The sequence below is a fragment of the Laetiporus sulphureus genome (genome assembly GCF_001632365.1).
Source record: "Laetiporus sulphureus 93-53 unplaced genomic scaffold LAESUscaffold_54, whole genome shotgun sequence".
In the NCBI taxonomy this organism is placed as follows: domain Eukaryota; kingdom Fungi; phylum Basidiomycota; class Agaricomycetes; order Polyporales; family Laetiporaceae; genus Laetiporus; species Laetiporus sulphureus.
The window spans coordinates 3,367-24,475 of NW_024468563.1; the positions used below are offsets into that span (position 1 = coordinate 3,367).

At 52.7% G+C, this 21,109-nt stretch overlaps 6 protein-coding genes and 1 non-coding gene across 7 annotated transcripts in view; 4 read left to right on the forward strand and 3 right to left on the reverse strand.

Annotated features, from left to right (window-relative positions):
- LAESUDRAFT_686088 (carbamoyl-phosphate synthase) overlaps positions 1-8,699 on the reverse strand; it is a gene marked incomplete at its 3' end in the record, with an annotated part of 10,845 nt that extends 2,146 nt beyond the window's left edge. The window contains exons 1-8 of the mRNA XM_040905916.1: positions 8,414-8,699; positions 6,467-8,355; positions 6,229-6,417; positions 5,842-6,174; positions 5,609-5,787; positions 4,032-5,562; positions 2,065-3,981; positions 1,603-2,005 (exon numbers count right to left, since the gene is read on the reverse strand). Coding sequence (XP_040759587.1) covers positions 1,603-2,005; positions 2,065-3,981; positions 4,032-5,562; positions 5,609-5,787; positions 5,842-6,174; positions 6,229-6,417; positions 6,467-8,355; positions 8,414-8,639 — 6,667 coding nt within the window. The 5' untranslated portion in view covers positions 8,640-8,699. The remainder of the gene's footprint in view (positions 1-1,602; positions 2,006-2,064; positions 3,982-4,031; positions 5,563-5,608; positions 5,788-5,841; positions 6,175-6,228; positions 6,418-6,466; positions 8,356-8,413) is intronic.
- Positions 8,700-9,435: 736 nt separating this feature from the next.
- Positions 9,436-10,934, forward strand: LAESUDRAFT_706881 (C4-methyl sterol oxidase). The gene is made up of 5 exons (XM_040906640.1): positions 9,436-9,726; positions 9,780-9,938; positions 9,997-10,126; positions 10,176-10,418; positions 10,481-10,934. The coding sequence occupies exons 1-5, from the start codon at positions 9,568-9,570 to the stop codon at positions 10,783-10,785; spliced, it is 996 nt and encodes a 331-aa protein (XP_040759588.1). The 5' UTR covers positions 9,436-9,567; the 3' UTR covers positions 10,786-10,934.
- Positions 10,935-12,080: 1,146 nt separating this feature from the next.
- LAESUDRAFT_763296 (cyclopropane-fatty-acyl-phospholipid synthase) lies at positions 12,081-13,993 on the forward strand (the record flags this gene model as incomplete). Its single annotated transcript, XM_040913229.1, has 11 exons — positions 12,081-12,153; positions 12,209-12,368; positions 12,422-12,438; positions 12,493-12,551; positions 12,605-12,766; positions 12,821-13,030; positions 13,089-13,292; positions 13,361-13,467; positions 13,525-13,655; positions 13,709-13,911; positions 13,973-13,993. 11 exons carry the CDS (start codon positions 12,081-12,083, stop codon positions 13,991-13,993), a joined length of 1,347 nt encoding a protein of 448 aa, XP_040759589.1.
- A 370-nt stretch (positions 13,994-14,363) lies between these two features.
- LAESUDRAFT_706886 (uncharacterized protein) lies at positions 14,364-15,855 on the forward strand. Its single transcript, XM_040906641.1, has 2 exons — positions 14,364-15,306; positions 15,366-15,855. Exons 1-2 carry the CDS (start codon positions 14,383-14,385, stop codon positions 15,570-15,572), a joined length of 1,131 nt encoding a protein of 376 aa, XP_040759590.1. The 5' UTR covers positions 14,364-14,382; the 3' UTR covers positions 15,573-15,855.
- On the reverse strand, positions 15,574-18,018 carry LAESUDRAFT_446452 (cyclopropane-fatty-acyl-phospholipid synthase). Its single transcript, XM_040902492.1, has 10 exons — positions 17,619-18,018; positions 17,408-17,567; positions 17,335-17,351; positions 17,213-17,271; positions 16,985-17,146; positions 16,721-16,930; positions 16,462-16,665; positions 16,297-16,403; positions 16,114-16,244; positions 15,574-16,056 (listed from the first exon to the last, which is right to left on the reverse strand). The coding sequence occupies exons 1-10, from the start codon at positions 17,731-17,733 to the stop codon at positions 15,827-15,829; spliced, it is 1,395 nt and encodes a 464-aa protein (XP_040759591.1). The 5' UTR covers positions 17,734-18,018; the 3' UTR covers positions 15,574-15,826.
- Positions 18,019-20,024: 2,006 nt separating this feature from the next.
- On the reverse strand, positions 20,025-20,636 carry LAESUDRAFT_730744 (uncharacterized protein). Its single transcript, XM_040909899.1, has 3 exons — positions 20,487-20,636; positions 20,324-20,433; positions 20,025-20,268 (listed from the first exon to the last, which is right to left on the reverse strand). The coding sequence occupies exon 3, from the start codon at positions 20,261-20,263 to the stop codon at positions 20,087-20,089; it is 177 nt and encodes a 58-aa protein (XP_040759592.1). The 5' UTR covers positions 20,264-20,268; positions 20,324-20,433; positions 20,487-20,636; the 3' UTR covers positions 20,025-20,086.
- A 238-nt stretch (positions 20,637-20,874) lies between these two features.
- LAESUDRAFT_t84 lies at positions 20,875-20,958 on the forward strand. Its single transcript has one exon. It is a non-coding gene; the product is annotated as a tRNA-Val (tRNA).
- Positions 20,959-21,109: the final 151 nt, after the last annotated feature.

The window sequence follows — 21,109 nt, forward strand, 5'->3', positions numbered from 1 at the left end:
GAATCGGCTGGAATGGCTTCTCTTCCGGTCATAATGTTGTCCACTCATTGTGTATTCATGTTAGGCCATCACGTCAGCCCTTGTGTTGAGACATTCCACGTCAGGCTTCTGCGGAAGTTCCACTCCTGCCGCACAGGCCATATGAAAATGAGTGAGTACCGATAATACACTCTTACGTGTGTCCACCGCCGGCATAGCAATATTCTGCACCAAGAGTGTAGAATGAGCTTGAACGGAAAGGAGACTGCATTTCACCTTGCATGGCGAACCGTAATAATTAAGTCGACCGCTCAAACACTCACGGCAAGGCTATCTCGAGCGCAGACAAGAGAGACTTGCTCACGGTCATCGGTCAGCAAAATCAGAGCGCTGTTGACTTACCGAAAATATCACACTTTTACGTACTGTCATACATCTGCATTATTCATTAAATTTCTTTGATCCGTAGCAAACAGATTCAGCCGATACGAGCGTACTAGACCCGCAACACACCGGGGCTGAGCTCCCGCTCATAGTCCTACCTAAGCTCTACCGTCATGACGACCGGAAACGACTCCACTCCCTCCGGGACCACACATTAGTGTTCGTGATTTTTTCTCCACCTTCTCAGCATACGTCAACACATAGGCTCCAATTTAGGTGCGCAGCTCAAGGCAGCTATACCTTTTTGCTCAAATGAGCGTTGATGATTGACACGCCATCGACACTAACTGTTTGGAAAGGCTTTGATTCCCTTCGACGCACCCTAGCGTGGCAGCCTTTACGTGGTACATGGCTATCCGAACTGTTCAATCTCGACATCGATGCCGTGGCCGTCTGGGGCGACCATCCATTTAGCATGAACACAATCCGACAAATATATGACCAATACTCAACTTGACAAGGCCCGTTCATTCAAATGATCCAGGGGAGAAAGCTATCCTAGTGCCTTCAATCAACACGCTAGGTTCCTTATTCGCAAATGACCACTTGCCCGTGCCGCGCCTGTCGTTGCTGTTTCACAAGAGGAAATACACAACCCATCTCAGTGCTGACACGTGAGGGGAAGCCTCGCTCATGAATCAAATAATAGAGCTGCCTTGGCGTCCCATCATTCTGATGTAGCTAACGAAGAACACCGCATCTGGTACCGCTTGTTACTAATATACATCTGCATTGTTCATTTTTCCTTCTCCATCTTTTATAGAACAGATCCACCCGACTCGGGCGCACTAAGGCCGCGATACACGTCCGCGACAGTCGCTTTTCGCCGACATCGACGCCGATAAGGTTCATCCACATCATTAGTAGGTATAGTATATGGTTACTTTTGCCCTTCGTCTTTTGCCGTGTCCGTGAGAGTCTCAGCCCATGACGCTCGCGAGGAGGGCCATACGGACCTGCGCGCCAAGTGGTCAGCGAACAGCGCCGGGAACACAGAAATAAGATGGGATCACACGCACGTAGAGCCCATACCGCATTTGCCGGAAGTAGACTGCCCTCCGGGAGTCAAAGTCGACGTCGGGATCGATTTCTGGATGGGAAGATTTGGTCAGTCAATCACCGCCAGGGTAAGAAACAGCACAAAGGGTGGCTGGCCGGAAGAGCGAATTGATGACTCACCATTCACCCGGGGCAGCGGGTGCATGACGATCATCTCCTCTCTCGCCCGCGACAACAACGCATGATCGATCCGATACGCGTTCTTCACCGCCGCATACTCGCTCTCGTCCTTGAACCGCTCCTTCTGCATCCTCGTCACGTACAGCACGTCCGTCTCGCCGAGCACGTCCTCGAGCGATTCGCAGATGCGCACCTGCGAACCCGTGCGCCGCGCCGCAGAGACCACCGTCGCGGGCATCGCGAGCGAGGGCGGCGAGACAAAATTGAGGCGGACGCTGTACATGCACAGGAGGGTGACGAGGCTGTGTACGGTCCGGCCGTTCTTGAGGTCACCCAGGAGAGTGATCGTCCGCCCGTTGACCGTTCCGAGCTCGGACCGGATGGTGTAGACATCGAGGAGCGCCTGATACGATGTGTACGAGATCAGCAAAGGCAATTGACAACGAAGCCGGTGAAACGTACCTGTGTTGGGTGCTCCCCAATCCCATCGCCAGCATTGATGATCGGCACCGGCGAGAACTTGGCCGCCAGCTGTGAGCTTCCCACCTCAGGGTGCCGGATCACGATAGCATCTGCGTAGGACCCCATCGTCCTAATCGTATCCGGCAGACTCTCGCCCTTGAGCACCGAGCTCATCTCCACGTTCACGTTGACCACGTCGCCGCCCAACCGCTTCATCGCCGCATCGAACGACGAGCGCGTCCGAGTCGACGGCTCGTAGAATAGAGTGCAGAGCACCTTACCCCGGAGCACGTCAAGGATCCCACTCCGCTCAACTTGTAGCTGCATCTCATGCGCGAGCGCAAATAGCTCGTGCACGTCACGGTGCGTCAGCTGCTTCACGGTCAGAATATGCTTCCGATGGTATGCCGGATGTGGGATCAGGTGCGTGAAGACGCGCGGTGCGGGCGCCGGTCCAAAAACGGGCGCGACGGATGCAGAGGGGGCGAGCGCGAGCGTCGGTGCTGGGGGAGCCTCGGGAGCCTTTATCGCCACACCAGCACCGAGCGCGCCAGGGATCTCGGGGCCGCGCCCTGAGACCGACATCCTGCGCTCGGAGGGGGCGTGTGTGACTGTCGCACTCGAGTTGTCCCTCCCTGCAGGTGGCGCGGTGACTTCGCCATCGAGGAATACCGTCTGGCCATGCACGAGTACGCGGTCGACCGCGCCGCTGACGACGGTGCCCTCGAGCGGGGACCAAGTGCCGGCCTTGTTGTGGAATTTCGCCTTACGCCCGACGATGACCTCGACGCCCGTGTGGCTCTGGTCTGGCAGGCCGAAGATGCGGACGGGCGCTTCGTGCAGGCGCTGCCGGACTTGCTCGAGCGTGAGACGGCCAGAGGCGACGGCGTTGAGAAGGAGGGGAAGGGCTTCCTCGACACCAGATGATGCACTGGCGGGCTTGCCGAGCTCACGCGCAAGGTGATATGGCACCGTTCCTACAGAGAAAGCATCAATGACGTCGAGGCTCTGCCAGAGCACTTTCTGATCGTCCGCCGAAGGCAGGCAGGTGGTGCCAGGGAAGTCCTCGTGAGTGTAGAACAACGAATAGACCGAGACATCGCAGGTGACCTTGAGCTGCTTGGCCTTACTGAGGGAGATCAAGAGTAGGTCCTCCTTTGTTTGTACGTTGGTGACATGCAGGCTGCGATCGTGCAGGCCAGCTACGAGGAGAACCGGAGCCAGGTCCGCGCCTTTCGCATCAGTGACGATAGGCTTATCGATCGGCCAGGAGGCGAAGTGCTCTGCGACAGTAGACACAGCAGACACATGGCTGTTTGGCTTGTCGTAGTGAAACGGGATGAACAGCGACTTCACGTTGGCTTGGGTCTCTTCGTCCAGTGACTTGACATTTCCCGCAGTGGCCGTGATGCTCATCGCGTAGTTGCAGTATGCAGCTGCCGCGGCAGCAGTACGAGCGTGGCCGAGAGACGTCTGGTCGGTGATCTTGCCATTTTCTCCGACGGGCAGAATGAGAGCCGTAACAAATCCTCCACCGAGCGATGACTTGGTTGCATCGGCGAAGTCCGAACTGCCTGGAACTGTGAGGCCAGGCACGTATGCAGCGATGTTTACTAGTCCGGTGAATGTATGCGTTTCATGAGAGGTCTTCGCGTCGATCGGAGATACATCCAGAGGTAATCTGCGGACGAGTGCCTCAAACAAAATTTTGGCAACCTTGACGTTGGTGATCAGAGGTACGGCGAAATCGACCGCCATACGTCGCGTACGGTAGCCTTTGCTGGCGTAGCTTGCAGGTCGACGATAGTGGTTTTTCGAGGGCAGATTGATGTACATGTCGATCAGATTGTTCGCTAGATGCTGTGTTAGAGAGTACTCAGACTTCTGCTCGCTGTCCTCCCCAAGGGTCTCCAGGTACTGTTCGCGGACGTGAATGGTAACATCACACGTCACGAGATAAAACTCACCTTGCATAGAACACCATGCTCATTCAGGAAATCAGCAGTTCCAGAGGTACCAAAGATATTGTATCCGGCGGCATGCAGTTTCTGGACCGAAGGAAGGAGTTCAACCTTTTCCTTATAGCTACCAATTGAGAACAAGATGTTCTTCTTCGGAAGAACGATGCCAGTTGAGATGAGTGCCTTGACGTATGCCTCGTACTTGTCCTTTCCGAAACATGCGACCTCTCCGGTGGAAGCCATCTCTACACCGAGGACCGGGTCTGCCCCTGAGAGACGGCTAAAGCTAAACTGCGGCACCTTGACGCCAACGTAGTCAGCTGGCAGGCCGATGTACGGATACGGCTCGACGGGTAAGTCCAACATGGCCTTAGTGGCCATCTCGATAGCATCAACCCCGGTGACCTTGGATACGAAGGGGAACGAGCGTGCAGCGCGAAGGTTGCATTCAATGACCTTGATCTCGTTGTTTTTCGCGATGAACTGGATGTTAAACGGACCGGTAACGTTGAGTGCATTTCCAATCTTGGCAGTGGCCTCCTCAATCTGTCGGACAGTCTCCGGATCGAGATCCTGTGGCGGATGGATGAGCGTCGCGTCACCGGAATGGACACCGGCGTTCTCGACGTGCTCTGAGATGTAGTGCATGATCATCTTGCCACCCTTTGCGACAGCATCCATTTCGATCTCTTTTGCACCTTCGATGTACTTGGTGATGACAACAGGGTGTTCGCGGGAGACGGCCGTCGCTTGCGTCAGGTAGCTCGACAGGTCGGCCTCGCTGAAGACAACGTTCATAGCTGCACCAGAGAGCACGTACGAGGGACGGACAAGGACCGGGTAGCCGACTTTCTCGCAGAATGTGTGCGCCTCGTCGTGACTGGAGAGTTCCTTCCATGAAGGCTGATCGACACCAATCTCATCGAGCAAACGAGAGAACTTGAACCTGTTCTCCGCAGTGTCGATCATCTCTGGAGAGGTCCCATAGATCTTGACATTCTGACGGTAGAGTGGCAGAGCAATATTATTGGGCGTCTGGCCTCCCATGGAAATGATGACACCTCGGGAAGACTCCGTGTCGTAGATATCCAGAATGGTCTCCAGGCTGATATTCTCGAAGTACAGTCGATCGGCCTCGTCGTAATCTGTACTGACTGTTTCCGGGTTGTAGTTGACCATAACTGTCGGCAGACCATTGTCGCGTAGCGTCCTGATAGCTCGAACTGCACACCAATCAAACTCAACAGACGAGCCGATACGATAGACACCAGAGCCAAGAACGATAACGCCGCGATCGTCAAAGCTGATGTCGTGCTCAATTGCGTTATATGTCGTGTAGAGGTAATTCGTGTACGCAGGGAACTCAGCAGCGACAGTGTCAATTTGCTTCACATAGGGCATGATACCGTATTCCTGGCGGAGACGTCGGACAGCAAGCTCGGTAGAACCCATGCAGAAAGCCAGTTGGCGGTCAGAGAATCCAAGCTGCTTGGCCTGACGAAGCATAGTATTGCCAATGTCAGAGATCGTGCATTGGCTAAACACGGGTCAGCACGAGCAATACCAGGTTATAGACTGCTCACGATAGCCGTTGCTCCATTTTATAGATTGACTGCAGCTGCGTCAAGAACCACTTGTCGATGTTGGACATTTGCCAGATTTTGTCGACACTGTAGCCACGGTGGAATGCAGTAGCAATAGCAAAGATGCGCTTGTCCGTCGGGTTCATGAGTTCCTCGTCAATGTCTTCTACGAAGTCATTCTATAAAGAGAACGTTGAGATCTGCCCATCCGCCTACAATCTATAGAATCGTACCTTGGCGAACCCACTGAATTGATCGTCAATGGCACGGATAGCTTTCTGGATTGTCTCCTGGAACGTCCTGCCAATGCTCATGACCTCACCGACACTCTTCATGCTACTGCTCAGCAGCCTACTGACGCGGCTGAACTTCTTGAGATCCCATCGTGGGATCTTGACCACGCAGTAGTCCAGGCTTGGCTCGAAGCAGGCGCTAGTCAACTTCGTCACCGAGTTCTTGATCTCATTCAGAGGGATGCCTAGACCAAGTTTTGCTGCGATGAAGGCAAGAGGATACCCAGTCGCCTTCGACGCCAAAGCAGAGGATCGAGACAACCGGGCGTTTACCTGATGACCTTGCTTAGACTATGTGTAATTCGAGGAACGGAAAGAGAAACATACCTCGATGATGCAGTATTCCCGCGACGTGGGATTGAGCGCATACTGAATGTTACATTCTCCCACCACGCCGAGATGCCGAATCACGTTGATGGCAGTCGTGCGCAGCATATTATAGTCCACATCCGAAAGCGTCTGCGAAGGTGCCACGACAATGGAGTCTCCGGTGTGAATACCCAGCGGATCGAAGTTCTACCTTCTCCATGAGAACCGCGAATCAAGAAGCCAAAAACAAGCGCACCTCCATGTTGCAAACCGTGATGCAATTGTCCCGACAGTCCCTGACAACCTCGTATTCGATCTCCTTCCACCCCTTCATGCTCTTCTCGACGAGCACCTGCGGGCTGGTCGCAAATGCCTTGCTGCACAGCGCCTTCAGCTGTTTCTCATTTTGCGCGAAGCCGGATCCGAGACCACCGAGAGCATAAGCGGCACGCACGATCACTGGATACCCGATCGTGTTCGCAGCCGCAATCGCCTCCTCAGCAGTCGTCGCAGTGCTTGACTCCGCGCAACGCTCGCCGATCTCAGCCATGGCGCTCGCAAAGAGCTGGCGATCCTCCGTCATGATGATGGTGTCAATGGGCGTACCGAGCACCTTCACGCCGAGCGCCGCGAACTCGTCCTTCAACTTCACACCGACGTTCAGCGCCGTCTGCCCACCGAACGTGACATAGATGCCGTCGGGCTTCTCATACAGGATGATCTTGCGCACGAACTCCGGCGTCACCGGGAGGAAGTACACCTTGTCAGCAAGGCCCTTGGACGTAGCAATCGTCGCAATGTTCGGGTTCACCAGAATAGTGTAGATGCCCTCCTCCTTGAGAGCCTTGATTGCTTGTGAGCCGGAATAATCGAATTCGCCAGCCTGGCCGATGGATAGGCCACCGGAGCCGAGCACAAGCACCTTTTGGACGTCCGCGCGCGGAACACGCTTCTCATTGTCTTCCTTCGTGCCGCCCGGCATGGAGATCGGGACAAGGCTGTGCGTGCTAATGCAATCAACAATGTTCTGAATGAACACATCAAATAGGAACTCGGTATCACGCGGGCCAGGAGTCGACTCTGGGTGGAACTGCACCGAGAAGAAGGGCTTGTCCACGCTGTAGATGCCCTCATTGCTACCATCGTTGGCGTTTCGGAACAGCTCTTTCCACCCCTCCGGCAGCGATGCAGTGTCTACCTGGTAACCGTGGTTCTGACTGGTGATGTAACATCTACCACTCAGCGCGTCCGTGCATGGGATATTGTGGCCACGATTTCCGTACTTCATCTTCGACGTCGACGCGCCCGCAGCGAGGGCGAGGAGCTGATGACCTAGACAGATACCGAAGATCGGCCTGTCTGCGCTCTGCATCGCCTTTGACAGTCGCTCGATGGTAGGCTTCACCATCGTAGGATCACCGGGTCCGTTCGAGACAAAAAGACCATCGAAGGGCTCTTCGGACTCTGCCAAATAGTCGTAATCCCAAGGAACGACCTTCAACTCCACGCCGCGATGGGTGAAGCAACGAATTTGGTTGTACTTCATGCCGACGTCCACTGCGACGACGCGCAGTGGCCTCTTCTCAACAGGATGCATCTTCGGGGTGACAACAGGTTTGTAGACACGCGAAGATGCGGCAGAGACAACCGCTACGAGGTTGTCTTGATTGGGGTCGCGGAAAGGCACATCGACGAAGTCCTCACGCCATGCGCCATTGACTGATGCGTTTGACGGCGACGCAGCACGCGACGTCGGCACTGAAGATGGCAGGAGAGCTCTTCCTCCCACTGTCATAGGCACATCTGCACGTCGGGCAAGGACCTTGCCCAGCATGGAACCCTTCTCTCTGATCTTCTTCGTGAGGGCACGGGTGTCCACACCGTAGATGGCGGGCACACCGCTCTCCTTCAGCCATGCGCCGAGGGATGAACCAGCCAGAAAATGGCTGAAGTTGTCCGAGTAGTAGCCCACGACGACAGCTGCGACATGAATACGCGAGGACTCGAAGTCGGGAGGGAGATCCTCGACGGAACTCGCCGTAGGACGAGGAGGGACACCGTAGTTCCCAATGAGCGGATAGGTCAAGATCAGGATCTGGCCTTCGTAGGACGGATCCGTCAGGGACTCGGTGTACCCGACCATGCCTAGAACGCGTGATGAAATGGTGAGACACCGAAAGTCAGACCATTGACGAGGACTTACCGGTCTGGAATACACATTCTCCTGCTACGCTCTTGCCCTCTGCGCCAAAGCTGATTGCGCGGAACGCAGTGCCATCAGCTAACTCGAGCACGGCCTCAAGGGCGGGACGGGCGTCTGGGGAAGGAGTGACGACAGGTGCTGGCAAACCGTTTACGTGATTGCTGGCGGAACGAGCGAGTACAGGTCGGACAACGTCGATTTTGGTGGTGATGTTAGACAAGGCCATGAGTGCGTATAGAATGACGGTCTCTTCCTCTTCGCTCGCCCCAGCAGTGTGGATCGGGTGAAGAGGAAGAGGAGAAGAAAAAGAAAAGTGTGAATTTCCTCCTGCGTAGATGGAGGGGTCACGTGGGGCGTGTCTCCCTCTGTTGTGACATGCGCGATCGTTCATGTCACGTACAGACCAAATCGCGCTATGATCAATTGTCATCATTCAACAGTCCAGTGAGCGAGCCAGAATTTGCAGCTGTAGCTTGTATAGTATTCGGCCCTCATGCAATTGAAATCGAGGCGTTTCCTTAGCGCAAGCGGAGAGCAGGTAGGCTTCGAACATATACGATGACCGTGTGACGTGCGCGTCACGATTAATCAAGTGTCAATCTTGCGGACTTCAGACGTTCTTCCTCTGTTGCCTACCTTTCCTTATCAATGCTCAAAGGCATAGCAGAGAATGAACATTATTTTCGTGTGTCCCGACTACACACATAAAACATATTGGTATCGATCGAGCGTGGCATGCAGCCTGCGATTGCGTTGTGGCGGTTGATGCATATTTTCTGCCGACATTCCCACGCCGTTCCCACACGACACCGGGAGATGGAACAGCAGACCAGAATGCTCTGCTCTCGCGTTTAATCACATATTACAGTCGCTTTGCAGTCGCATGTTCAACACATCGTTCGACACGAGCAGCGAGGATAGCCGACAACACGACATCAAAGGCCACCGCCGTTCCAGACCACGTGCCTGGAAGGTCTTAGTATTTTTCCATGGCTTCCCACGCCCCATTAATGCTATCGTACCACAAACGCTTCCTCCCACGCGGGAATTATAAACTGCAGCGCTGGACGACTGCCAACGGACTCACTGTCATCCACCTTCCCTAGGACGCAGCGGCTGGGCATCGGTCAACGTCTTCTCATATACGCATCACGATGAACTCGACCGCTCCGGCATATGAGTCGGCGGACGTCTTGTACGCCAACACCGATTTCAGCAAGCTCAACTGGCTTGAGACTCAATGGGCTGCCTGGTATCTTTGGATCGGTAACCCTATTCTTGCCACGGGTCTGATGAGTTTCCTACTCCATGAGGTAAGTTCAGCTGGCGTTTAGACGTGCATGGAGATATCAATTTCGCGCTGTAGATTGTATACTTTGGCCGCTGCGTCCCGTGGATCATCATAGACGCCATGCCCTACTTCCGCAAGTGGAAGTTGCAGCCGAACAAAATTCCAACACCGCAAGAGCAGTGGGAATGTACGAAGCAGGTCCTGTACTCCCACTTCACGATTGAGCTGCCAATGGTGCGTTTCTAGTGTCCATACCGATAATATGATTGTGCTTATGCTCGTCGTCGTGTAGATCTGGTTCTTCCATCCTATGGCCGAAATGTTCGGCATGTCGACATGGCAAGTGCCTTTCCCGTCGTGGAAGTTGATGGTCCCGCAAGTCCTCTTCTTCTTCGTGTTCGAGGACATCTTCCACTTTTATGGTGAGCAATGCCATGCTAGTGTGCTGACAGCTAGCTGACTTTACCACAGCGCACCAGGCACTTCATTGGGGTCCCCTGTACAAGCACATCCACAAGATCCACCACAAGTACCCTGCGCCGTTCGGTCTTGCTGCGGAGTATGCACACCCTGCTGAAGTCATGATCCTGGGCAGTGGCACCATCGCTGGCCCGTTGCTATACTGCTTCTTCCGCCGTGACCTTCACATCTTCACGATGTATGTGTGGATTACACTGCGTCTGTTCCAGGCTGTCGACGCCCACAGTGGCTATGGTATGTGTAATGCCCTCATATTCTCGTTTGATGTTGTGCTGATTGCTGGTGAATGTGCGTAGACTTTCCTTGGTCGCTGCAGCACATTATCCCATTCTGGGCCGGTGCCGAACACCATGACTTCCACCACATGGCATTCATGAACAACTTCGCCACGTCTTTCCGCTGGTGCGATCGTCTGGCCGGTACCGATACAAAGTACCATGAGTACCGTGCACGCGTGGCTGCTCTGAAGAAAGCTAGCGCTAACAAAGAGGAGTTTGCCGCGATGGAGTTGAAGCTGAACGCCCAGATGGAGGCTGAGGGCGTTAAGGCCGAAGCGGAGGCGGAGGCATACCGCTACGGCAGCAAAGCGAAAGCTGCATGAGCTTCCTGTCGCGGCGCACACAGTTCGCCACTTACGATATATCTGACTGCTCATAATGAACTTGTAGAAAACGTCTTATACCATGACGCTGTGTTGTTTCGCGGATCGTCGCGTCAGAGGTCTTGCTCCCTTTTTGTGTTGGCGGATGTATTTTATGCCCGATCACTCGCGCAGCCACCAAGACTTGGCGATGCGGCCAGCTTTGTTGAAAATCGTAATCTCGGTGCCGCGTAAATAGCGCTTGAGATCATCCGATGCGGAGCGCCAGCCACACCGCGTACGCGCACACCATGATCATCGTTGCCATCTCCCAGCGGTACCACACAGCACTCTGCCGAGCAAGGACAATTGAGCCGGCATTGCTCCAACTCAAGGGCATCGTGCACATGCAGCTCAAGCAAGCTGGGATCTGATAATCGTAATATCGCTGCGTTCATCTCGGTAGGTCGGGGTGTGCAGGCTGCAATGGTGACGATGCAGACAATTACAGCAACAATTATTCGCCAGTGATGCGGACGGAGCAGACTTCACGCGACGCCGTCGACAAGGTGCGCAGCCTCACTTTGGTCGCATGATATCGATTGTAACCCGCCCTCGATTCTTTGTTTGGTTGATGGCCTCCGTCCTTTTTGTTCTACGTACGTGATGCTCGACCAGTCCATTTACGTACCCGTTGGCCGCACATTAACGCCTATCGTCTCCTTGCGAAACCGGAACATACTCTGAAGAATGTCTCTTGACGCCAATATATCACGTTCGACGGGGGAAATTGCACCGGGATATCATCGTCAAATCTTTGGTGCGGCCGCCCAACCGCTCGCTTGCATTCTATTCGGAACTCCACGCGGGAATACGTACGCGGGTGAGTGCTGTATGTGGCAGCACCGACGGTCAAGGGAGCCAGGTTATTCAATACGCTGGGCATTTCTCGTCAGGTTCCCCCGCCACTCGGGGCCCAATTGTGATGGAACGGACACAAGGCATCACTTTCGCACTAGTGCGGACGCTCACGCTTCTTTTTGGCCACTCTAATTGTCTTTGCAGGTCACGAAAACTTAATACTGCTGAGATCATCTGCGAGTATCGAGGCCATTCCCAGAAAAGTCTCACTGGAAGAATGTTCCAACGGAGATTGTGAGCGGACGACCTTGTTTCGAAACGACAATGAGTGCGAATCCCGCTCGCTCCCCAATTGTATAAATCTGCAGGTTGCGAAGCCGGATGGTCCTGCAGTTCTCTGCTGCCCTTTGTTGCAACGCCCACGGTCCCTCTCCGTTCCTGGCTTATTATTCGCCATGACCTCCCTCTCATTGACGTCTGCGCTCTCTTCGTATTCCATTAACAGTCGATCATTGCTGGCCTCCTTTGGTGCGTTCTTGCCAGTTATGTTTATCGACGCTTTGACTGAGAACATTCTGCACAGCACGGTCATCTGTTCTGTCTGTTTTGGAAGATGCCGTCAAGACTGGGTACTTGGAGATCGAGGAAGGCCTTGACTTCTATCGCTTCGGCTCTCACAATAAATGCGACCATGCTGTCCGCTTCAAGGTCACCGATGAGGCTTTCTGGACGCGAGTCCTAGTGTAAGTTCACTTTCTTCGCTGCTGAGACAGCCTTTCTGACGGCTTTCTGCCAGTTCTGGGGATATCGGTTGTAAGTCTCTTTGCTCTCGACGGCTCAACCTGTCCTGAGATACGACTTGTTCAGTCGGTGAAGCTTACATGTTGGGCGAAGTCGAAGCAGATGATGCCTACGAGACCATACAGGTTGGTTTTCTATCAACTTGATTGGATTGGCTCTCACCGTTCACATGACCTAGTTCTTTATCGATAATCTGTCGGGAGTATCGAAGGTGTCTTCCCTCTATGGCCGGGCTGCTGCCACCGTGACCGGTTGGACGAACGCGCTGCTCGGCCAAACACATTCGAGAGCTCGTCTCAACGTCATTGCTCACTACGATCTTTCGAATGAGCTGTTCAAGGTTCGTTAACTCATTGACGACGGTCAACATATTACTTACCCAAAGCATCTTCAGGCGTTCCTTAGCGAAGAGATGATGTACTCTTGCGCGCTCTGGTCAGACGAAGAAGGCGGCGTCGACGGAGACTTCGACATTGACATGAAGTCAGACGGCCTCGAAAAAGCCCAGCTGCGTAAGCTGCACTACGTCTGCAAGCAAGCTCGCTTGCGACCTGGGCACCGAGTGCTCGAGTTCGGGACAGGATGGGGAGGGTTTGCGATCCTGGTAAATCTTCGGTCAGATCGTCCATCAATGGAGCACATGCTCACTTATTGTCTACCAGGCCGCGAGCTCATACGGCGTTGAGGTGGACACTCTCACGCTGTCCATAGAACAAAAGACTCTGGCGGAGGAGCGTATCCGGGAAGCCGGATTGCAGGACCGTATCCGCGTTCACCTCCTTGACTACCGCAACATTCCAGCGGAATTCGAGCACGCGTTTGACGCGTTTGTCAGTATCGAGATGATCGAGCATGTTGGCCCCAAGGTACGTCGTCATACCTAATGCCTCCCCCAGCACCGTGTTGGCCATGCTGAGCATCGTTGATCTCGCAGCATTATCAAGAGTACTTCAAGATCCTTGACTTTGCGTTGAAGCCGAGGAACGCTGCCGCCGTCGTCACTTCGAGCACTTTCCCCGAGTGCCGTTACAGCGATTACCAGTAAGTTTCTGCGATGCCCTGCAAGTATTTCAATGTGTGCTGATATTTCGACTGAAGGGGTATCGACTTTGGGCGGAAGTACTTCTGGCCTGGCGCGAATTTGCCATCAGCGAGCAAGCTCGTCAACTCTGCATACAAAGCCGCTCAAGGCCGGTTCACGTTGCACAGCATCGACAACCACACCGCCCGTAAGCAGACCACCTATACGCTACTGGTTCCGATAGTAACCTATACATTGCAGACTATCCGCGTACGTTCCGGACATGGGATCGTCGGTTCCGAGCGAACATCACGCAGGACGTCGTCTCGAAGGAGTTCCCGGCTCTGCGAGACCCAGTCGAGTACAAGACGTTCATGCGGAAATGGGAATATTACTTCGCATATATCGGTGCAGCATTCCTGAAGGGATACATCAACTGCCATATGTTGACTTTCGTTCGCGGGGTGAGTGGATGTGGTAGACATCTCTGTCGACCGTCTGTGCTGACTGGTGTTGACTCTGCAGGATGATGCCCCAACTGCTTGAGAGCCCCTGGCCCTTGCACCATTCTTCGTCTTTCGCCTTTCGCCTTTCGCCCACTTTCCAACTCTCAATTCGATTACTGGATTCCTCTTACTGGTCTCGAACCAGTTCATTGCGGACCATAGAGATTACTATCTTCGTTCAAGTCTGCTGTACCATCGCATCGTCATTTCGAGCTTCCCGCCAGCATTGTATTAGATTTTCATGTGACTGTAGAGTAGTTTATTGTAACAAACGTATCCCAGAGGGGTGTTATCGAGTACCCACGCAGGGGAATAAAATACCAACTCGCTTCGTTATATAAACGGTGTTGGTCACGAGACGCACTTTTGAGTGCGCGCTTGTTCACCGCGAATCGATAGCCTTCGGTGCACACTTGCACTGTGATCATCATGTCTCGGCTTGCACAAGAAGCTATCGCCTGCAACTCAGTGTCTACCACAGGAAAGCTCGACTCGCGTTCGCCTTCCATTAGGGTTTTGAATGCCTCAGAGCGATGCACTACATGCAACCGACCGTGGCATGCAGCGCCGGCCTTGCCTACTGAGATCCTGTATATCATACTCCAGCTAGTCGATTCCAAGCATGATCTCGCCACACTGCTCCGTGTGTCTAAACTCTTCCATCCCATCGCCTTCCCAGCTCTCTACCGCTCCATACCGAATATGCGGCCGGTGCGCCGCATGATCGCCTGTCTTAACACTCTCGCAACTGACGCTTCAAAGGCCGAGCTGGTGCGCACACTAGTGGTAGACTGGTCGATGCATCGGGTCCTCGGAAACCTTCTTCGGTTACTGAACCGAGCATTGAAGCAGCTTAGATTCCTCCGCCACCTCTCAATCGAGCTCTCTCCCTACGACAACCAGTCCGCTCAGGCCTGGGTGTTCTCCGGTGCCAACTTCCAGCTGCAGACGCTTTCCACATCTGCGCGATGCGATGAAGGCCTCGCACGCTTCTTGGAGACGCAGCCGTCCATCCGAGAGCTATCCCTGCGCGGATTCCAGACCAACTCTCCATTTATTCTCTCTTCCTCAGCTCTGCCGCACCTCATATCGTTCCGGACCGTCCATGCCGGCATCCCTGAGCTGTCTACAGTCATCAAGGGCAGACCTCTCGAGGTAGTCTCGATCTCACTTTATCAGGGTGATGGATTTGCTCCGCTCGATACGCTCACACTGGCCAGCGGTCACATCAAGCGGCTCACCCTCATGTCATTTGAGGACATCAAACCGGACGACATGCTTGCTGCTGTGGCCTGTCGCCTCCCTCAGCTTGAAGCTTTATACATCGTCGTGCTTCTTGGAAACTATGATGAAGTACGTGGTCAGTAGGAAGACAGATTGATACCGAAATTGACCTTTTACGCTCACCATAGAAAATGCTCTTGAAAGCGGGCAACTCATTATCGAATTTCCACAAGCTACAATATATCACATTCATGGCAGGGCAGACGACCTCTCTTGAAGACGAGCACGGCGTCGCGACGTACTGGCACAAGTCGTGCCCGACCTTGAAGACGATAATTCTGCCGAAGGGGCAGGTATGGTTCCTACAGGAAGGACGATGGACATGTTATGCATGAGAGTTCTGGTTTGATCAATTTGGTTACACAGCTTTGGAGCGATATCACTGCACTATCGAGTAAATATTCACATTCAAAGATTAGCATTTGGCTACAAAATACTACATGCATTCGCTCTCGTTCTCCTTCAAAGCCACTTAGATACAGTCTAAATATGTACATCAGCATTCTGGATTGTTACAGTACGGTATCCGGATGACGCTTATCCACGACCTCTCGCATTAGCCTACTCGCAATTGATGTCAGAATTTGTATTATATTAACTTCCGAACGTGGATCTTACCTCTCAGGAACGTCAGAACGTGACAAGTGATGTGCCCCTTTGAGAAGCCGGCCCCTGCGTAGGAGAATAGGTACTCCCATTTCCTGAGGAAGACACCAAACGCAATCGGATCCTGCAACGCAGGATAGGCTCGTGCGATAATGTCTTGGCGCAGATTAGCTTTCAAACGGCGATCCCAGCTTCTCAGAGTCCGAGGGTAGTCTGATCGCCGTTACAGTCAACAAGTGCGGCGGCGTATATGAACGGAGAATCACTCACGCGCAGAGATATTCTCGACGGTGTCAAGGACAAGACGACCTTTAGAGCTTGTGTTCGCTGCGTTGATGAGCGCGGTGGGGCTAGGAAGGCATGAGTTAGGCCACATGTATCTTCTCATAAAGTCTTCCGCCCTGTCCGTTGCGTTCTGTCAAACGCAGACAGGAAACCTAAAGTGAAACCTACTGGTAATCGCTATAGCGTGATTCGGGGAATGTACTAGAGCTAACTACAACCATAGCATTTTTCGGCTTGAGAGCAAAGTCTACTAGTTCGAAAAATGTGCTGTAGTACTGCATGCGGAATAACATCAGTGTTTCTGATCGAGCAAAGCATGCTGACGAGACTTGCCTTGGACCCGACGTGCTCAAGCATCTCTATACTGATAAATGCGTCAAAGGCATGCTGAAACACCGATGGGATGTCACGGTAGTCCAGGAGATGGACGCGGACACGATCCTGAACACCGGCCTGCTTGATGCGCTCATCTGCCAGTGACTTCTGTTCCTTTGACAGCGTGAGAGTATCAACCACGCAGCCGTATGTACGGGCAGCCTGTGTGAGTGTGGCGTGGTTAGTCAGGTGGACCGTTGATGAAGAATGAATGGACCTCAATAGCGAGCGCCCCCCATCCGGTCCCAAACTCCAGAATTCTGTGTCCAGGCTTCACACGCGCTAGCTGCAAAATGTGATGAATTTTCCGACGTTGCGCTGCCTCGAGGTCGTCGGACGTGCGTCCGAGCGTTAGGTCTCCGTCCGCACCGCATTCCTCATGACCCCACAATGCACAGGAGTACATCATCTCCGAGCTCAGAAATGCCTGTATGGCAATTCAACATGAGCGGCAAGCACTGTGATACAACTAATAACATACCTGGAATAAGTCATTGGACTGGTCGTAACTGGCTATGGCGTTTAGCCGAGCTCTGAACCGCGTTTGTCCTATGAGAGCATTGGAGAAACTTGAGATAGCAGCGGTCAGCCGACTGTAGATGGATGACACCTCCGACAGGCCGGATTGATTCGCAATAAAAAGCTATCATGAGATAGACCCATATGAGCACGCTGTAATCCGCGTGTTATGTTGCGATCAAGCTTTTACCTCGATTGTGGCTTGTAACTGATCCGCTTCCACTTCGCCAAGCATGTATGCCTCACTGACTGGATATTTCGAGTTAGACCATCTCCTGCTGGGAAAATGCACAGATGAATGATGGGACTCACAGCCGAGGGAGCCTGAACTACAATGCTCAGTCGTCAGCGAGGTCACGCATTCGCTGATAAACCTTTGTCTCACATGAAGACACGGACCCAGAAATAATCGTCGCGGACCGTTATGCGAACAGGCTTCTCGCCGCTCGGGCAGGTCCCAAAGGCGTGGACAGTGCCTTCATCGTCGATTTCCAATTGTCCAGTTGTTATGGCATTGTTGACAACGTTTAGCACCGAAGTTCGTGCTGCATGACATGGACGTGAGTGCAGGGACACTATAAGATGGTCGTGCCTACCAACTGAAGTGATCCAGGAGCTAGGGTTAACCAGTATTGGGCCAGTCTCTGCAACTGGAGCATCGAGTCCTGCTGCACCAGTATAATGAACTTTGCGCAAAAGTGAGAGAACCATAGCAAATGTAGATAAGGAGTAGAGCAGCTGGCCAGTGAGTAGTACCTCGATATCAGCTATCGCTCCTCCCTCTCACGTCCCTCCTTTATAGAGGAATACTAGACACCGATGATCTCCGACAATTTTGAGATCAACGATCATGGGGAGCGCGAAAGATTCCTACGCTAGCACCATCACGTAAACTTTGACGACAGAGATGCAATGTATCCGGGGAAAGAACACTTGGAGTGTCACCCTTGTCGTCCTGGTGCGTGACTCCCACTCTATACAGCACCTCATAACGGTAGCAACGCAAATTTCATCTCCTGAACTGACGGTTCCACAGGTAGGATGGCCTTCGTCGCATTATATTCACAATGGGGATAGATCATTCGATGGGAAGAAGGTCCGGACATGATGAACCTGACATAGGACCTCGAAGTGGCTCCAATGCGCTCGTGTCGACAGGACGATGTTCGAGGAACCTGTTACTGGTTCTGATTGATCATGTGGGTTGCATACTAGATCATGCTTCTAAGGGAGCTCCATACGCCGAAGCCGGTAGACGTGCACGTTGATACGCCGGCGAACGTGAGGCACAGATAACTCAGAGGGTGGAGCTCTGTAGTAGGACGTGGGACGATGACAGATGCGATGGAGAATAACCGCTTGAGATATGTTATCTTCGTGAGCTAGTGAGAGGTTGGGACCGAGGGTGGTTTAAGTTATGACCAGACTTGCAGACAAGCGCTTGTAACTTCAGTACAGTAATCAAATTCTAATGGGTCGACCCAGTCGCTGCACAACCTTTAATGTGGCAGGAAGCAAGTTTCCGAGCTGTATACCGCTGAACAGGTTCTGCGAATCAGCACCGGAGGGAACGTGTGCCTAAGAAAGACACGCACCGTAGGAAATGGTTCTTTTCTTGCCCGCAGGTACACTCGCTTGTCAAAAAAAGGCTGTCTGCATTGCTTCAGCATATCATAGAACCCTTGAACGTAATAGAAGGATGAAGTAACAGCGCTGTCTCCTAATAAAGGCAAGCGAGCGCAGAAAGTCGGCGTTTGCTAGTGGAATGATCCTTATAGTGGCGTTAGGGTAGATGCAGAGCACGAAATCGATCTTGACATTCTCCTACGCCACGAGCAAGCATCAGCGACAGTATCGATTTCTGGTCAAGTCCTGACAACCCGAGCAGATGCTAGAGATTGGCCAATGCCTCCAAGGTGTTGCTTCATGGCTGCGCCGCAAATCCCGATAGGAAGACTAGCTCGGCACTAGTACGGGCTGACAGGATCTAGGCCGGGCATAACAGAGTACAGTCCGCAAGCTTCGTGCATCATGCAACGTTTGATCAGCGGTGTCGATACTAGTCACCTCGTAAAGCACGTTTTTGAACTTCAACGGTCTTCGAATTCGCTCAGGGTTGCTAGGAGGCCACAGTAGGAAATGTCTTGAGTATAAGTACAAACCAAGAATCAGTAGTTTCTCTGTACGGCTTGAACTAATATCGTTGCGTGAGATATCGATGCAAGCAGTCTAAATGTTCAACTCGGAAAGATCCCGAGTCCTGCTTTCCTTTTTGAAAGCGCCCGTCCCGCCGCCACAACCATGGTGCGCCGCGCCCGGACCGGCCCGCTCCTCATGCTTTAAGTTCAAGTTCCTGCTTGAAGTGGGATCTCGCTGTCATCTACATATATATAGCAGCTCCATCCGCGTGGAGCCTCGTAGTACAAGTATTATTATCAGTGCGCTCACTCATCGTCGGACGCGCCAGTGCGAATCACTGACGTTATTGTTGATTCATCGCATGCTGGTACGTGATGTATCGTCTCCAGAAGACTTCGCAGTTGAACCTGTCAACAGATTAACATTCATTTTAGAAACTTTACACCGAGATCCCCGTAGGAGTCGTAGCAATCTTCCGCCTCTACAGTCGTCAGCCTTCAAGATTCTGAGAAAAGCTATTTTTAACTCCAGATTTGAGCAAAGTCTGGATCGCAAGCACCATCTTTCAATTTAGCGCGGGTTCTCTCCATCGGAAGGATAGTTGTGGCATTCGCTCGCATGGATTTCCATCACGTCAGGAAGTTAAACGGCATGTCGGAAAGCATCATCGATCTTGATGAGACGTGTCTGGGCCTTTTGCGCACGTAACATGTCTTAGCATCGTGGTCTCCACGAGGCTCACTTGGACTTCGGGTGTTCGCATTCATGCAGGTAGGTACAGACTAGTTGCCTTGGCGCCGCCGGATCAGCTTTCGTTTAATCCACGATCAGTGCTTTGCCGTACGCAGCGGCCCATTCTTCATGAAATCCTGAGTCATGCAAGAACTTGACAGATGTTTACGTCTGCTTTGACGGTGGGATTACACTAATGGTACTGACCGGGCGAGATCCGACAATCATGCAGCGTCAGCATAAGCACTGCGGCCAGTTGCTGTTCTGACATTTGCGTCGTTGGGTTCATGAACGATATCACTGCTAAGATGAGCAGGTAAAATTCCAGATACTGCACTTTGATCATAACGCCATATGGAAGTCTCCACATCTTTGGTACGATGTTGTTGTTTGACTGTACGGCTGTCCATGCTTACTCATGGTATGACAGTTTGCCAGGTTCAGGGTGAATTGAAGATGGACACGTGAGGAGTCAGGAGCCAGCTAACATTTGGCCAATCCTCTCGGACAATGAAAAAGAAACCGTGGTAGTTATACGTGGTAGTCCGTGTTATAATATTCTGGAGTTCATTTAGATCTTCTATCAGACGGTGGCTCCTTACGAGAAGTCGCTAAGCCATTGGATCAGGCCGCAAAAGCCGTGATGGGTTGCCTTTGCCGCGAGACTCATGGCCAGCATCATGATCGGCCACACCATCGCCAAGATGACATGAAGTAGGTTGCTGGAGTCACTTCGGACCGCCGTATATAGTATGCCTCCCGCAGCCTGCTAGCCTGCTGTTCGCACGAGGTTGTAGAGCTTCCGATCGTGATGGGTTAATGTACATGTTGATGTGGCCGCAACAGCATCGTAATCCAGCTTTCGGTCGCACAGGGCACGACTATACAGTGTTGGAAGTTTGGAACGTCTCCCCAAGTGATCGTTACCAACTTGCGAGTATGAATGCTCATGATATAAAACTATTGCTCAACAATAATGTTGGTTCAGTGGTGTAGTTGGTTATCACGTCTGTCTCACATCGTTGTGTTCACAGGAGGTCTCCGGTTCGAACCCGGACTGAACCATATTTTTGTCTCTTTATTCTTTCGACTCCAATGCTGTCGCTATAGGAGAACCGAGTGTTACATTGCAGTCGTAAAAGCTCTGTGCATCGTACAATGATCATGGGCTGATGCAAGGCGGCTACCGTTGACAGGAGTGCGTTGCCAGACGCCG